At 45.8% G+C, this 17,280-nt stretch overlaps 1 protein-coding gene across 6 annotated transcripts in view; it reads left to right on the plus strand.

The window, feature by feature from the left end:
* Nucleotides 1–17,280, plus strand: part of LOC142576440 (uncharacterized) — a 291,100-nt gene that overhangs the window by 245,365 nt on the left and 28,455 nt on the right. For 4 of the 6 annotated variants that reach the window (XM_075686577.1, XM_075686576.1, XM_075686579.1 and 1 more), the window contains 4 exons: nt 2,696–2,748; nt 8,552–8,933; nt 10,298–10,423; nt 10,780–10,901. In XM_075686577.1, coding sequence (XP_075542692.1) covers nt 2,746–2,748; nt 8,552–8,933; nt 10,298–10,423; nt 10,780–10,901 — 633 coding nt within the window. In that variant the 5' untranslated portion in view covers nt 2,696–2,745. The remainder of the gene's footprint in view (nt 1–2,695; nt 2,749–8,551; nt 8,934–10,297; nt 10,424–10,779; nt 10,902–17,280) is intronic. The other 2 variants (XM_075686582.1, XM_075686581.1) reach the window with 1 other exon arrangement.

Raw genomic sequence — 17,280 nt, forward strand, 5'->3', positions numbered from 1 at the left:
GCATAGAAAACAAAACGACGCTTTCACACGCGATACGCAGTTCAGCGTGTTGCCTGAGCCATGCGTGCACTTTTGATTTTCGAGGCGAATAAAGCGCGAGTGTCAAATATATAACAACTGCAATTTTAAGCATTAATTTTGTTGCAACTATTAACAGCCGACTTACGTACAGTAATCTCATAGAATACATCAAAAGATTTGCTGGTTTGTCACGCTTTCCTTGCCAATTTAAAGTTCTAATTTCTACTTAAATCGCAAACAGCGTGCTGCATTCTATTACTATAAATGATGGTAATTCCGTGTCCATCAACATCTAACAACACATTCTGGCCAGTTGTCAGTCCTTCTAACGCTCTGCAAAAATATCTAGCCAGGTACTTGCAGCGCGCATATATATATATATATATATATATATATATATATATATATATATATATATATATATATATATATATATATATATATATATATATATATATATATATATATATATATATACTTGCGTGCTGTGCAGTGAAAATGTTTCAGTCAAGTCAGTCGTGTATAGGAATAAACGAGGAACTTTATTGTAGCGGAGTGTCTTCTTAGGCCGAGGAGGGCGATGCTCCATTGGCTCCACTCGGTGAATTCGAGTTGGGCCAGCAGGAGCTTCATGTGTGGGCGATTTGGTGCAACGTACTCAAAGCAAAAAATCAGCGCAAAGGAGACGAGGTCGAAAGCAGGTACAACGAGCGGGTGCTGTATACAGCTCCCGTCCGTTGTATACCAGTCTTCTTTTTTGCCCTCTCTTTTGCGCTGTTTATTTGCTTGGAGGTGGAACTTCGCATCCAGCCGGCTGTTTCGTGAATACGATGGTTGCGCATCTTCTGCATACGATGTTTGTAAGCTTTCGTATTGTGCTTCGCGGTCGCACATCACTGCGCGTGTGGATGCAGCAGTGTAACTATCCATCTGGGCCTTTTCATGCAGCCGCGTCTATGGTTACGGATTACACAATTTTGTTTAGATGCGAAGAATTCTTCGCGAACCTCGGGTACTTTATGTGTATCTATCTAGCCTCTTAAGCCCGCGGTGCTGGCGGTGCCTGCCACTTGAGCCGCTGGCCATATGCTCGTGTTCACGTTATCGGCGTGGTCGCGGCATCGTCATCATTCGAGCATCGTCTTTCGAATTTTGCGCCGAGCCATTTGGCGCGCGTAAGAACATCCGGCTATGCCAGCGGCGGAGCACCGGGTGGTGGTTGCATCCGCGCGAAAAGCGATTCGAACGCAAGTTTCCCACCACCCCTTGTGCGCCAACCAGCCCTTGGCACTCACAAAGACCAGCTCTTGGTAGACCGCTGCTTTCTGACCCTCGGCATGTCCGAGCTCCACAATAAGCGCCTGTTCGAAGTCGTCGAGAGAGTGAAAAGGCCCGGTCCAGGCGGCGTAGTAGGTATAGCGGGGCGTGGCACTTGCGGAGGCGGCAGACTTTGCGCGCATGCGCGAGAGAGGAAACGTGGGGACGTTTGCTCTACGGAGGAGTTTCTTAGCGCGTGTTGTATGCGTTTGTCCCTAGGCGTGCCGGCAGAAGCCGCGGGGCGCTCTAGTGCTGAGCTTATAGAGTCGCAAGTTGGCGGCTGGACGTAATTATATCTATTCAGTCGTGTTTTTATACTAACTGAACCAAAGTGTCATTATTTCGCATTATTGGCGGCGCCTCCAGGACACCAAAGCGGCAACGGGGACACCAATGCTAGAACCCTATCCGGTCCGTGGGCTGGGGCTCTCCGAGGCTTGCGCGTGCCAGGGGTGTACAATATCGGCTGTCAGCTATCGCGGACAGCCAATTCTTTATGCGCACATCCCCTGGCACGCTTCGGCCTCCGCGGCCACAACCCACGGGCCGCCCCGCTTCCAGCTTTGATCCCCCCGCTACCCCTTGGGTGCCTCGGAGATCCTGCGCCGCCCGCTTTATTATATATAACCTCAGGTGCTCTCCTGGGGCCTCCGTTTGCCGGTTACATGTGCCCTCCTGGAGCAGTGCTTGTAAAAAATCCAATCTATCGTCGCGACGAAAAAAAGCGACCCGCAACTTATACAACATCAGTCAGAACCTTGCCCCTTCATACACGGCCATCACCAAATGGGGCGCCCGTGCCCACTGGCTCACCGCGCGGACAGCCAGCGGCGGAGCGTAAACAAGCTCGACCTCACTCCGCAATGCCGGCATGTCTAGGAGACAAACGCGTACAACACGCGCTAAGAAACCTCCTCCGTAGTGCCTAGTAGTGCCTAGGCAGAGTCACATATTCAAGGAGCAAAGGCCAAAGGCCCCCCAGATTTTATCTCTCGCACCCGCTCTTACTCGCGCCTTCGCAGAAACGTCGAGCGCCACGAGAAACGCCACGCCCGGTTGTACCTGCTAGCAATTGTAAATCTGCGTCCAGGCGCGCCGTCGCAGAGTCGATCAATGTCATAGCCTGAAAAATGCTTCGCATGACTTCGATTCCCAAAGTAAGTGGAACCTGCGTAATTATTTTTTTGAACTCCTGGTGCAGCTAGCATGCCTCGAAAAGATTCACGATTTAAAACTCAGCGCGTTTGCTCGGTTTGCTATAAGCAAATCTTCGAATGACAAATAACAGGGTCATATTTTTATGATGAAATCGAATGATGTGTCTGTCACTAATCGTAACCTTTTTTTTTTATTGCAGGTGGTGATGTGACCGCGGGTGAAAGTCGCCGCATAGTCTCCACAGACGAAATGGTAAGGTGCTTGTGTGGTGCATGCATCACGGTGAAACAATTAAGACTGATGCGAAAGCCAATTTTCACTCTTTATTTAATACCGGCTTACGAAAACGCAAAGTAGATCAATATCCAGGAAGCGCAGTTTTGTAGATTTGCCGTTCGCGGCGAAACTAACTCGTAGGAAATTGCTCATTTTCAGTCATCTCCTTTTTGCGCCACACATTGCGAAGGGGAGCACGCTCTCCTTCTCAATTTTTTTGAAACCATGAGGATGTATTCGCCAGTGTATAAATTATGACTTGCCCCATGCATGGGCCTGTTCCCGAGATGTTGTCGATGTTGTTCATTCTCTCTATTATTATTATTATTATTATTATTATTATTATTATTATTATTATTATTATTATTATTATTATTATTATTGTTGTTGTTGTTGTTGTTGTTGTTGTTGTTGTTGTTGTTGTTGTTGTTTATTGCACGAAAACATACACCCTCAAAGGAACGAGAGAAGCAGACTAGCAATTATTTCCCGCAAGATGTACCTCACGTGCACCTGCTTGAAGGGGAGAAACTACAAGTGGTAAATGCGTGAGAGTGACGGAGGCACAGAAAATCACATCACGCGCACAGAGAGAAAGAGAGAGAGAGAGGTAACAAGCATACGATAGTCGAGTATCGTTAATGGAAAACGTCGCCACGTCATCTCGTGCCAAATCACGCGTCTCATCCTGCGCACGTTGCCTAAAAAGAGCTCTGTTGCGAGGCTCTTCCAATCCGAGTGACCTTTGGCGCCACATTTAGGCCTATAGCAGCTACATAGCCAATCTCCTCCAAGTGCTGCGCCCGTCCCGTGTCCCTTCGCTCGCGTCCGCCGTGCGGTGGAAGTCCGGCTCAGCTCCTGCATTTATTTATGTACTTCGGATCAACCGGAACGCGGAAGGCAGTGCGCGGTCCGCTAATGCAATTCAGGGGTGCATGCGTGCGCCGTCGAGCCAAAGAGCACATTTCGAAATCCTCCGGAAAAGGAAACGTTGAGCGTGTCCAGTTCTTCGTTTTTCTTTTTTTCATTTTTTCGGGTAAGAGCGACCTTCTATAGAGTCGGCATCTGGGCCGGTATTTTGTAGCGATGCCTTATGCCTTATTCTATGCTTTCTGAGGCTTTTCGCGCTTGCCCAGTGGTCAGAGCGACGGTCTGCCCACACTATCAACGGGATCAGGCGGCCGTGTGTGGTGGGTGATAAGAATAGCATAGAATAATGCATAAGGCATCGCTACAAAATAGCGGCCCTGTTGTTCTTTAAGCTTCAAGCGTACGCAATCGCTTATCGAGCGGAAACGGCCTTTCATGTTTCATTTACGACGGGCGGCGCTTCAAGTCTTACGTGCTCGGTGTGCTCTTGTGGTGCTCGTATACCCTGTTACCGCAAAAAAGAACAGAACAGCGTCAGCATGTAGTCCGGGGTTCTTTTGTAAAGCGCGATTTCTCGGTTTTGTTGTTGTTGTTGTTGTTGTTGTGTGCGCACGTCATGTACTGTTGTTAAACCTGCGAGTACCGCTGCCTCGGTGACAAGAGGCAGCTAACTCCCTGTGACGTCACGAGCTGAGGCATACAAGGTGCTAACTATACAATGAGCATACCTACGTTGAATCGTGAATGTCACGACTCACAAGTAGTGATGCAAGACTGTCGGTGAATTGACCATATATAGTTTAAACAAACTAAAGAATTTTAAAAGAAATTCATACTGTCGGCAGCATATATCGCTAGTATCAGTAGGTCTATGGATAGTATTATGGTAGTTTCGAAAAAGCAACTGTCTATAATATCTGTAGAACCACAGTAGTTAACTAAAGTTTCCGTGATAGTGCGTAAGCGCGACTGAACGACCACGTAGAAAGAAACAGGTATACAGAGACAGCGCTGTCTCTGCGTATCTGTTTCTTTCTACGTCCTCGTTCAGTCGCGCTTATGCGCTCTATCATGGGTTCTAACCAACTAGCCCGCCAACGTGTTTTAACTAAAGTTTGCCATTAATAGCGTTATTGTTAGCCTTGCAGTTCTTGGAATGTGATATTACTAAATGCTTCGGGATAGCTGAGGTTCATTCAGTAACACTCAGTACATGCATTTCTTGCAACAGTTTTTGGTGATCGAAATAAAATAATTGGCTTCCCTGTCAAAATTCGAAATATGGCTATCGCTTGTTAACTTGAACTTGAACAGATTACACCACACCTATTAAATCCGTTTTTTTTTTCGCTGTATTTTCGAATCTAAACATGGGACGGGGTTGAGGGCAATCAAGCCGTTTCTTTACGGCTTTTCTTTCTCACCCTCCTCCATTGTTCAATATTAAATAAGGCTTCATTCATTCAATTACAATTAGTTGCAGCGCAGTCATGCACACTTATAACGGATCTATTTTTTCCTTCTTCTAACTGAACATTTGGGCGTGTAACTTAACGTCAACATCATTGCAGTTCAGTCTGCTCCTCCGGTTTTGAACTGCGCACACACTCAGAGGCTGAGGCCTAGCGCTCTGCCAGTGCACACTGACGTTGCAAGAGCGCCCAACTATACTTCACAGCAACTTCGGGCAGCGGCGTTAATTGTTGGGCTGTTGGCTCCAGGATTCTTAACAGTGGCTGTTTGTCGCCTGTGGTTAGAACTCTAGCTATTGGCGAACAGTATCGCGTGATCTTATCCGATCCGCATGGAGTATCGTGTAAAAGACCCGCCGCCAAGGTGCGTCTCCCTCTCTAGTGCTCAGTGACGTGTGCAGGCGCATGCTGCGAGAACGAAGACCGCTATCATGCTCGTTACCGCGTAGTCTGCAGTAGCGCGTGGCTAGGGATACGCATGAAAACATCTCCAAGTTTGCGTTGCAGTGAGGACGTGCTTACGTTGCTTTATTTTCTCCTTTTTTTACTGTCGATGCTATTACTATTCATAGGTTTGTCGTGGGCACTTCGATAATGATTCAACTGTGATCGTAGCCCTAGTACTATCGATAGTTCTGCATCGCTAGTCACGTCTCGCGAATAGATTGTCGACATGAATGTCGACGGTAATTCGCGGATGTCGGTAAAAAAAAAGTCAGTCACACCGTGGCAAGCCGCACGGAAGGTGGATCTGTAAGTATATCTCTACAGGGACAAAGTCGCTGTCGCGGACAGTGCCTTTTCACATCTTTCCGTGATTTCCCCTCATGTTTTCTGCCGTTTTTTTCCTTCTCAGTACATTCTAGTAAGCCGATCGTCGAATATAGTTAAGCTCCCTCTCTTTCACCTCGCATTTCTATCTATCTATCTATCTATCTATCTATCTATCTATCTATCTATCTATCTATCTATCTATCTATCTATCTATCTATCTATCTATCTATCTATCTATCTATCTATCTATCTATCTATCTATCTATCTATCTATCTATCTATCTATCTATCTATCTATCTATCTATCTATCTATCTATCTATCTATCTATCTATCTATCTATCTATCTATCTATCTATCTATCTATCTATCTATCTATCTATCTATCTATCTATCTATCTATCTATCTATCTATCTATCTATCTATCTATCTATCTATCTATCTATCTATCTATCTATCTATCTATCTATCTATCTATCTATCTATCTATCTATCTATCTATCTATCTATCTATCTATCTATCTATCTATCTATCTATCTATCTATCTATCTATCTATCTATCTATCTATCTATCTATCTATCTATCTATCTATCTATCTATCTATCTATCTATCTATCTATCTATCTATCTATCTATCTATCTATCTATCTATCTATCTATCTATCTATCTATCTATCTATCTATCTATCTATCTATCTATCTATCTATCTATCTATCTATCTATCTATCTATCTATCTATCTATCTATCTATCTATCTATCTATCTATCTATCTATCTATCTATTTATCTATCTATCTATCTAATCTATTTATCTATTTATCTATCTATCTATCTATCTATTTATCTATCTATTTATCTAATCTATTTATCTAATCTATTTATCTAATCTATTTATCTAATCTATTTATCTAATCTATTTATCTAATCTATTTATCTAATCTATTTATCTAATCTATTTATCTATCTTATCTATCTTATCTATCTAATCTATCTAATCTATCTAATCTATCTAATCTATCTAATCTATCTAATCTATCTAATCTATCTAATCTATCTAATCTATCTAATCTATCTAATCTATCTAATCTATCTAATCTATCTAATCTATCTAATCTATCTAATCTATCTAATCTATCTAATCTATCTAATCTATCTAATCTATCTTATCTATCTTATCTATCTAATCTATCTTATCTATCTTATCTATCTTATCTATCTTATCTATCTTATCTATCTTATCTATCTTATCTATCTTATCTATCTATCTTATCTATCTATCTTATCTATCTATCTTATCTATCTATCTTATCTATCTATCTTATCTATCTATCTTATCTATCTATCTTATCTATCTATCTTATCTATCTATCTTATCTAAAGCGGCGAGTAAGCAGAAAAGCAAGCGCAGCGTTTTGTAATAAGCAGATCGGGCGTCAACAAGCCATCGACAGATTCAAATCGTGCGTCTATTTGTTTTTTTTTTCTTTTTTCAGGCCTGCACCTCGTTGTATTACGGTGAGCGAGAAGGCTTAAGGATAGGCGAGGGACTCCATTTCTGTCAGTTACAACTTCGTCGAGACCAACAATGAAGCATTGTGAAGAAACAATGAATCCGAAGACAACGGAAACATTCTCGTGAAGAAAACGGACAACGATAAAACTTATGGCAAATAATTGTTAGGTTAGGTTAGGTCGAGGGATTAAAATGTAGTCTTGCCAGAGCACCTGCCGCAGATTATCAATGGCATATGACGTCCTGCTGCTAAGTTCGAGGTTGTGACTGCGATACCTATAGGCCGCGATGGCCGCATAGAGATGGATCTGAAATACAAAGAAACGTTCGTGTATACTTTAAATTTAGGTGGACGTTGAAGAAACCCAAGTGATCAAGAGTAATCTGAAGCCCACTGCTACGACGTCTCCCATAAACCTCAGCGCAGGGTCAGGACGGACGCCAATAAACCCTGTGATTTTATTTGATTTCATCGCCGAGCCTTCGTCGCCGGCCTTAATTTCACTTTTCAGTTTGCTACGCAATAATCAACATTGGCGCTCCCAGGCAGATGAAATCCGATGCGATATCGACATGCAGCCCACGGTTCCTTGGCACCCTTAGGCCTAGATGCCCTTGTGCCATAAAGCGTTATCGATCACGACTTCAAGTGACAGATATATCGTCTCCGGGGAGCCAGTGTAATAAAAATAGGCGTTGCGCTGCCTCCTCAAGCAAAGTGACACTCTAAGTACGTGGTAAATCCGTCGCGCAGAGCACCGACCTTGAATTAAAAAGATTCACGACTGTAGTTTCTTAGTTTCTCTGTGGCAATCTTCACTCCGATGTCCCCTTGTCGTGCACGGCGACAAGCCTCGGTTCCGTCGCTCTCTGCACTGCAGTTGCCGTCTCTCGCATATTTTAGCGCGTCAAAAGAAAACAAGAGACTTCGAGGTAAGGAAACAGCTGGGAGACGGGAGCGACGCTTGTCCGGTATCTTGATGCTTTCGTGTCTCGCTCCTAGCTCTTCTCGGAACGCGGTAAAGAATTGAGGAACGACTTGGCGCGAAAGAAGCGACTGTAACGAACGTCCATGCTCCTACTTGGCCCCCTTCTCTTAGTTCTGTCTTTTTTTTACCCGTTCTCTCTCTCTTTCCGCAACCCGCAGGGCTTCCACGCCGCCACTGCCATGCACCTACACAGGAGCAGCTATAGGCCACGCAGCCTCACCGGCTCGCGCGTGATGTCTCCGCTGTCTACGGTCGTCCTCTTGGGCGCAGTCCTCGCCGTGACCGTCGCGTCTCCTGCGGCCGCCGACACTTCGTCGGAGCCGGCTTGCCCGGCGACGAGGCGCGGCGACGACGGCGTCGTCTTGGAGCCGGACGCCGACGTCTTCCTGGGCGCGTTCGTGCAGGCCCACGAGCCGGCCAAGGACGCCCTGCTGGGATGCGACATGCCCCTGACCCAGGGCGTCGAGACCCTCGAGCTCTTCAAGTGGGCCGTCGGCCTCCTCAACAGGGACCAGGGATTCGTGCCCGGCGTCAAGATCGGTGAGCAGTTTGTTTTCGTCAGTAGCTTCTTCGTTAAGCGCCTACAGCGCTCTTGTGGCTGAAGCACTGCGGGCTCGTGCGATGGCCCCCTGTGCCGAACGTAGTCGAAGGTTCTTGAAGCAAAGGATGAACTGGTTGGGGTGTGGAATCCGCTTTCGCAGATGATCAGCAGTGGAATCTGGGCATTCTGAAGGCCGAGAAAGAGGCCGCCACCGATGTACTACCTGCAAACTCGAGAACTCCCACAGTCTCTAATTACCCATACATCAGCTTCAGGAAGGCAGGTATACGAGTGTAGCTGGCTAAAGTTACACTAGGGCCCACTGCACTTCCCATCCACTGTCCTTTAGGTTTGGGGCAAGTAAAGCGACACTTTTTTTAGGGAAGCTTGCTTTGCCTCTGCATTTGACTTTCCCGCTGCCGCTGGCGCTGACTGTTGTCTTGACGAATAGCTCATGCACAGGGCAGCACTCCTATCGTTTTCATGCTATCGTGGTCGGGTCGTCGTCATGCGTGGCATGTGCATGATCGAGGGAGGGCAACAAGCTTGTGTCGAGGCAGGCGGTTCCTATAGTGAAAATGTGTCCAACTGGGCCGTGTGATCGCTTGCAAACTGTCGCTAAGCTGGAAGAGCGTTCTTTACAAACACCGTTGAAATATTCGGTTGAACCGATTCGCACAGCGCGTGGTCCGGATCCGTACATGTTTTAGACCCTGAACTTTAGCTATGTCTGCGCTCCTTCGGCAATGTATGTGCATTCGTGGAATCTGCAAGTCTGGATGAGCTTTGCCAGAGCTGCTGTATTAGTTGTCGCAAAGAGCTGTCTTCCATCGGCCTCTGCGAATCTTGCTGCCTGAATTATTCCTTGTTTCCCACCGTTTTAAGATGAAGCAAGCAGGTGCGCTCAACCAGGTCGATGACAGCTTAATTAAAGCTTATTTAAAGCTGCAGGGCTATCAACGCCCATAAACTCTCATTAGTGGTTCACAGTTATAGATACTGGACGATGTGCGTGGTAAGTATTCTTTAAGAAATTTTCGCGAAATCAAATCGTCAATGTGACAATCAGTATTTCAAGTATAACGTTCAGGACTTCTCTACGAATGTGATCGCCGTCATACTTGGCGTCTTCGGGTCTCTTGATGGGACAAGTGTGCGCTGCATCGCCGCTGCTGCAAAAATAAAAATAAAATAAAAAAGCTGATAGCGGTAGGTTAGCTACGCAGTAACGCTAGCGTACTGCGACTAGTAGATATCTATCCGGTGACTTGTTCTCCCTGTAAGGCTGTGTCTTTCTCGCTGCACTGCAGACCTATAGCAAACGACTAACACACGCTATCATTGTGACTTTTGCATCCCCCAGGAATGCGAGTGTTCGACTCCTGCGGCCACAAGGCGAGGGCCTACCTGCAACTGGATGCGCTCCTGCCCGTTCTACGAGGAAACTCTGAGACTTGCGTCAGTACCGCCAACAGTTCCAGAGTTATAGGTGAGACCGGCATAGAGTCAAAAAATGTGTGCGCGGACTCTACATGCGTACGCCCTGAGCTTGGGGCGTTACAGTTGTTACGAAGCAAACTTTGTTTTGGCGTACGAGCCGTGCAATCACCTGAACCACGGACACGAAAAGAGCCGCGCCAGGGCGGACGAAGGACAAACGGTGCCGCCCGTTTGTCCGCGCTACACTGAGTCCTTCTTCCGTCTTAGAGCTTTCTGTGTCCGAAATGTTCAACGAATAAGTCCATAACCAAAACGCATAGACTGACTGTCCGTACGCTGTAGCTGCTGCGACCGACGGCCGCCTCTTTTAACACGCATGTGCATTCTCGTACAACGCTCCACCAGGCACTCTGATGACGAGCTCCCTGAGGAACGAAGAGCTCATCGCTAGCCTGCTGCGGGAGCACGACGTCCCCACCATCCCTTTGGAGAGCAGCGCCATAGCGTCGCCCGAGTACCTGGCCAAGGTGAGTGCGTCAACCGGAGCTTCTAATATCCGCCCTGCGACCGGGTGCGGCGAACATGCATCGCTCTTTCAAGTCACGGACCGCGCGTGTGTCTTTCCTTTATAGGTCGGCAGTATCGCTCTTGTACCATTGCTACATTCGCGAGTCTCGGTAAATCTGTATGCATCGCGAATCTTCTCAGCGCTGCCGCTATACGTAGATGCTCTTCGAATGATACGTCACTGGTATAGCGTCTCTCAAGCCAATAGAGGCCCGTCATTTTTGATAATGAATACACTGCTTCATTCAATGAGTAAAATCTTCACTGGTGCACTGCTCGCGCCCTTACGTAATTTACAAGGAAGGACACAGGGTGTAAGCTTTAAAAGAACACCAAACGTTAATATTACTTCAACGTGTACTTTTGAAATACCATCCCAGGAACATCGAAACGCTTGTTTCATGCGAAGAAGAGACTTATTTTAAGAGAAGATACGTTCTGAAGCGTCCGCGTACCTCTAGCGCGGTTCAAATCGCCCGCCCTCCAATCTAGGAGTGGTGACGCCATGGTCTCATAGTGACGTTGCGCCGTCGGTGAGTAAAACGGCGCCCACAGACGGCGCTACGGCTTTTCTGCGCGAAACGCGAACGCGCTGCCAGAAACCGAGCCAAGATAGAGCAGACACCAGCGCGAAAGCGGAGCTATGGTGGCTAGCGAAAGGGAGAGCGCGCGACGATAACCTGGTTCTTTATTTTATGACGCCAACTTTGACGCTCGTTGCAATGGACGACCCTGACAACAACACATTGGCTCGCGATGCTGGGCTCGACTTCAGCGATTTAAGAACTGATGAACGTGACCTGCTGCTGAGGGCTCGCCATGCCGACGTCTTTGCGTACTACTACGACGGCAACTGTATGTCATGGCTGTACATATTGGCACATTTGTAGCTTTTACTTCGTGAAAACCAAATGCCGCACTCACCGAGGAGTGCTCCCGTCTTCGACTTGCAGTTGTTCTTGCGCTTCGGAGAATGCAGGCAACACCGACGGAACAGCGCTACGGGAAAGCATTGCTTTGAAAGGCACTCCACACGACTTCAGTAAGTCGGCGTTGAACTCGTAATCCTCTGGACGAAAGTGCAGCGAGCACACTATGTGATTTTTCGGCTCTTTGCCAACTCGCTGTGGCAGAGGCACTTAACCACTTCGAACGGAGGTGTTCACTCGTTGGCACACAGCGATAAGTAACGTTGGATTCAGCGCTGCAACTGCCCTTGGCCAAGTTCCGCGGACCGTTCACGCATCCGACGACATCACATGGACGTGGGATTCTCGCTGCTTGTTCCAAATGAAAGTTTCGCGAGCCAGCAGAACTAGCACAGCACGACGTTATCTCCCCGATAACGAAACAACTGAAACTCTAAAGCGCGCGCGGCGCAGAGTCGAGCGAAAACGAAACCTTTCGACCACCCATACTACTGAAGGCTAACGTCAAAATGTTTTTTCTAAGAATCAAGCAGAGTAGACAAGTAGCATTTTCTTCCGTCTTATAACCTAATGAAATTATCTTTTTAACACGGGTAGTTGACTACTAGTGACATAAATTATAATGAGTGCCTTCGTCATCGGGCTATATAGTACCGGAATGTCGCTGGGGGGTCTCAAATCGTGTCATGCATTTACCTCAATTTCTCGCTTACTAAAGCTCTGTTCGCGAATTTATTGACGCCTTAGACGTTCTAGAGCATTGCTTTGTCACTTTAACTTGACTTCATAGTAACCTTCAGTGTCCCTTTCACGAGTTCCCAGTTATTACGCGCATGCCTGAGGAATGGATCAAAACGCTTTACAGAGAAGGTGAGGCTGCTCTAGCGTTATACATACTTGATGTGCAGATAATGCAATTCTGTGCCGTATGGAATTATTACGTGTCATGAATTGCGAGATATAGTTGCGCATTTATTTTTTACTTCGCAGCACTTCCTTCGTTCATCGACGATGTCTATAATTTCCGTTGCGAGCACATGCCAGGCAAGATGTGCATGCAATGTGATTATACAAGGTTCTCTCCGTGTAGAACATTCGCGCGCCAACATTCGGGAAAGTTCCGAAACGCGCAGGCGCGTCTTCTGCCGAGCGATAACTTAGTAGCACAGGTTTTGCGGAGATAAACTGTCACCGAAAAAAAAAAACATAAACAATGTACGCGTCACGCGTGTCAATATTTTTTTTAAGCAAAGTTCGCGCGAGTACGTTGTACTGCAGAAAAAAGAAATCCCTCAACATGCTGTGAGCGTGCACACTTCATTAAGACTGCTTCCTAGTTAGTGGACCGACTACTGTGTCATTATCACGTGGATCCCTGTGCTAAAAGCTCGACAGTTTCGTATTGTTTCGTGTTCGGAATGGAGAACTATATCAAAGAATGTACCACTTGCTAATGGCATTCGATCTGTTAACTCCGACTTACTGCAGCCGCTGTCCTCCGAAGTTTTCTTCGTCCTTGTTTGTTTGAGCCACAACCCCGGTGTAAAATGTAGAGCAGTCATCTAACTCGGACCGAGCTTTTGCAGCGTCAGAACAACGTTGCGATTATTTTTATCGAAGGTCAATATAATGGCCAGATATGGCATCTCAAATTTCGTAAACGCGCGCTCGAGCTCGTGAATATTCATTTTTCGGTCTCCACTAACAGTCCGGTCTCACTCACTGAAGCTGACCGCGTCTCGCAGTCGCTTTTACACAGGGTGTCCCAACTATCATGCTCCAGAATGTGGAAACATGCAGGCGCCGCGTGGCTGGACACAACCAAGCTAATGTTGTGGTTGCCGTCGCTTGGAGGCACTCGTATTAATCTTTGCATTCAGCCTAATTGTATAATTAATCTTATTTATTCTACTTCTCAACTATTAGAATTGCATGAAAAGTGTCGATAAGAAAATTGTAGAGCAACATGAGACTCCCGATACAGCTGTCCGTTCCTCAATATGTGCTATATAAAAGTGTTTTTTCGAGCGTGAAAGAAGCCTGCCAATACACGCAGTTGCCGCTCGACTGGCCGCTCGAAGCACTTTGCGTGTAATCGCGGGATTCTCAGTTAAATGGACAGACACTAAAGGAAAATACTAAGTCGTCGTGGACTGTTTAAATACCTTTCCAGAAACTTCGCAACGCTTGTTTCGTGCCAAGATAAAAACTTAGTTTACGAGAAAGTTTTATCTGAAGTGTCCGAATACCGTTTTGGAAATTCAAATCTCCGGCCATACAACCGGGGGGAGTGGTGACGTTGCACACGCCATCACCGCCCTTTGCTGACGTTGGTGAGTAAAACGGCGCCCGACAGACGGCGGCACCGAGCCAAGACTGAGCTGAGGATTCGCCGCTGCAACTGCTTTTTGGTCGAGTGGCGTTGACCGTTCGGGCATCCCGCGAGATCACACGGAAGTTGAATTCTCTGCTACTTGCAGTTTTCGCGAACCAGCAAAACCAGCGCAGCACTACGCGATCAAAAAAGTACTGAAACGCTGAAGCGTGGGCGGCGCAGAGTCGAGCGAAAACGAAACTTTTCGACCTCCCGCGTCGTTGCCAACGGTAACTTCAATGAGTTCTTTTTTCTAAACATGAAGTGAAACTGGACAAGTCGCATTTTACTTCATCTAATAATACAATAGGAGGATGTTTTTGCAACGAGTAGCTGAGTACTAGTGACAGAATTTAACTGAGGAGTGCTTTCGTCATTGGGCAAGTGCTTGAATGTCCCGGGGGAGTCTTTAACCATGTCCTGCATTTACCTCAATTTCTCGATTATTAAGGCTCTGTTCGCGATAATATTGGCGCCTTAGAGATTCCCGAACACTAAACTATCACTTTAGCTTGACTTCGTATTTGCCTTTAGTGTCCCTTTAAGCAACTGAGAAGTTTATTAATAATGAAGGCTAATTATGTAATTAGGCGCAATGCAAAAATAATCTGAGTATTTCCAAGCGATGGCAAACAACATTACCTTGCATATCATATTGACCGCTTGGTTCTTTCCAGCTATGTGGCATTTGCATATTTTTAAATCTTGGTACATGATAGTTGGGACGCACTGTATACAAGTGCATTCGTTAGAGATTATGTCGACCAATGAGCGGGTTTTCATATTCTACGCTAGAATGTTCGAAGCTGAGCGTTTCGTCAGGAGTCACAACGTGAAAGAGTGACGAACGATATTACGCATTTTTCGTGAGCTGCTGCAGGGCTTAAAAAAAAATTCAGTAACAATTTAGCTGTGAATGCGAGAGAAATGCGTTAGCATTACGTCGAACCTCTGTGAGGTGTCGGATTCATTATTTAAACCGCGTTAACCGCATTGCAAAGTGTTGTTCAGGAGATCATTCGATACAGGTCCTGCCTCTTTGAGGAGCGAAGCGCAACAGACTGTGGTGCGCAGCAGGCCACCGCCAGTAGCACTATATTTATTTATACATACATACGTACGTATATACGTACGTACGTACGTACGTACGTACGTACGTGCATACATACATACATACATACATACATACATACATACACACATACATACATGCATGCATACACACACACACACACACACACACACACACACACACACGCATGCGTACGTACGTACGTACGTACGTACATACATACATACATACATACATACATACATACATACATACATACACACATACACACATACACACATACATACACACACACATACATACATACATACACACATACATACATACACACATACATACATACACACATACATACATACATACATACATACATACATACATACATACATACATACATACATACATACACACATACATACATACACACATACATACACACATACATACACACATACACACATACATACACACATACATACACACATACATACACACATACATACACACATACATACATACATACATACATACATACATACATACATACATACATACATACATACATACATACATACATACATACATACATACATACATACATACATACATACATACCCCCATACACGCTCTTCTAATCTCTCCCATCCCTTCTTTACCTCTACCACGGGACCGACTTCACAAACATGCACTTTTTACCACTTTGGCACTTCTAGTGCTAACGCATTGCAACAATCATGTTTTAAGCTCGGAGCGTGGCATAAAGAAATGTAGGGCGACTCACGTAAAAAATAATGTAATGAGACATGACAAAAAAGATAGCGAACCAAAACATAGCCTGTGGTTTCCAAGCCATTCGCTGTAAGCGGGGGGGGGGGAGGAGAGGGGGGAGGTCGAGCTAGGCGCGAGTGTCAGTATTAGCGATTTAATACAGCGGCCGAAAGGACGTACCACTCTGTCTTGATGAAAAATTTCTAGCCCCGCGTCGTATGGCAATGCTCGGACTATTTCAACATTGTGCAATGAGCTCGGAAGGTTGGGTATGCCATACTTCCATGTCTTCGGAAGTCTTGGCAAAAGTTCTTATATATATATATATATATATATATATATATATATAATATGAGAGAGAGAGAGAACGAGTCATGGTTCTTTTGGTTGTCCCCCGCCATGACACACTCCAACCTATTTATTGCCACTGGATCGAATGCATCAACCGCAAATCCATATGTTTGCCATCCCACTCAATATGCAATATTTCTCTGACCATCTATTCGGCTTTTGTGCTGAACATGATCCTTGGATAATTATAGGCAACAACACCAAAGCTAGCGCTCTTTATTACAATTCGTCCACGACATATTCCTTTTAGCCAAGCGAAAGTGTACGAACAAATTACCGCTTTTAAAGCTTATGTTTGTCTGACATTATCTTTCGTAGACCGACTTTTGATAAAGTGCAGTTTGGCACACCCGAAGATGTCAGTGGCCACTGCAGCCTCTGGAACTTTGCGTACTCGAAGATTCGTTTGCACTCTCTCAGCAATAAGCCGTGTTGTTGGGATAGCAATTATACGGACTCTCCAAGCGCATTCACGCCGCCGTCGTCGTCATGCTGTCCCGCTATCAACGGCGCATGCGCGGGACGCGCGCGGATGGCTACAATGCGTTCATAGACGCGCAGTGCGCTTGGCTGTAACAGTGACGAAGCGATGTGGGCGCACAGTCAACACTCCGCTCAGTCTGCTCGCCGGTGGAGGGGCCAGACCAGCTTTCTGCGTTGTGCTGCCTTGTTTCGAACTCGTTCATACCAATGAAAAAAAATCAATTGCTTGTTGAGAGATTCAGTTCCAGCACATAGTGTAACACCTGGCCGTTTGCTGTTAAATGCATGCGATCATTTGGTAACTCAGTGATACTTCTTGCGTGTCTGGACCCGGCTACGCGTATTGTTCTGCGTCTGGAGCT

Source organism: Dermacentor variabilis, chromosome 3 (assembly GCF_050947875.1).
Source record: "Dermacentor variabilis isolate Ectoservices chromosome 3, ASM5094787v1, whole genome shotgun sequence".
In the NCBI taxonomy this organism is placed as follows: domain Eukaryota; kingdom Metazoa; phylum Arthropoda; class Arachnida; order Ixodida; family Ixodidae; genus Dermacentor; species Dermacentor variabilis.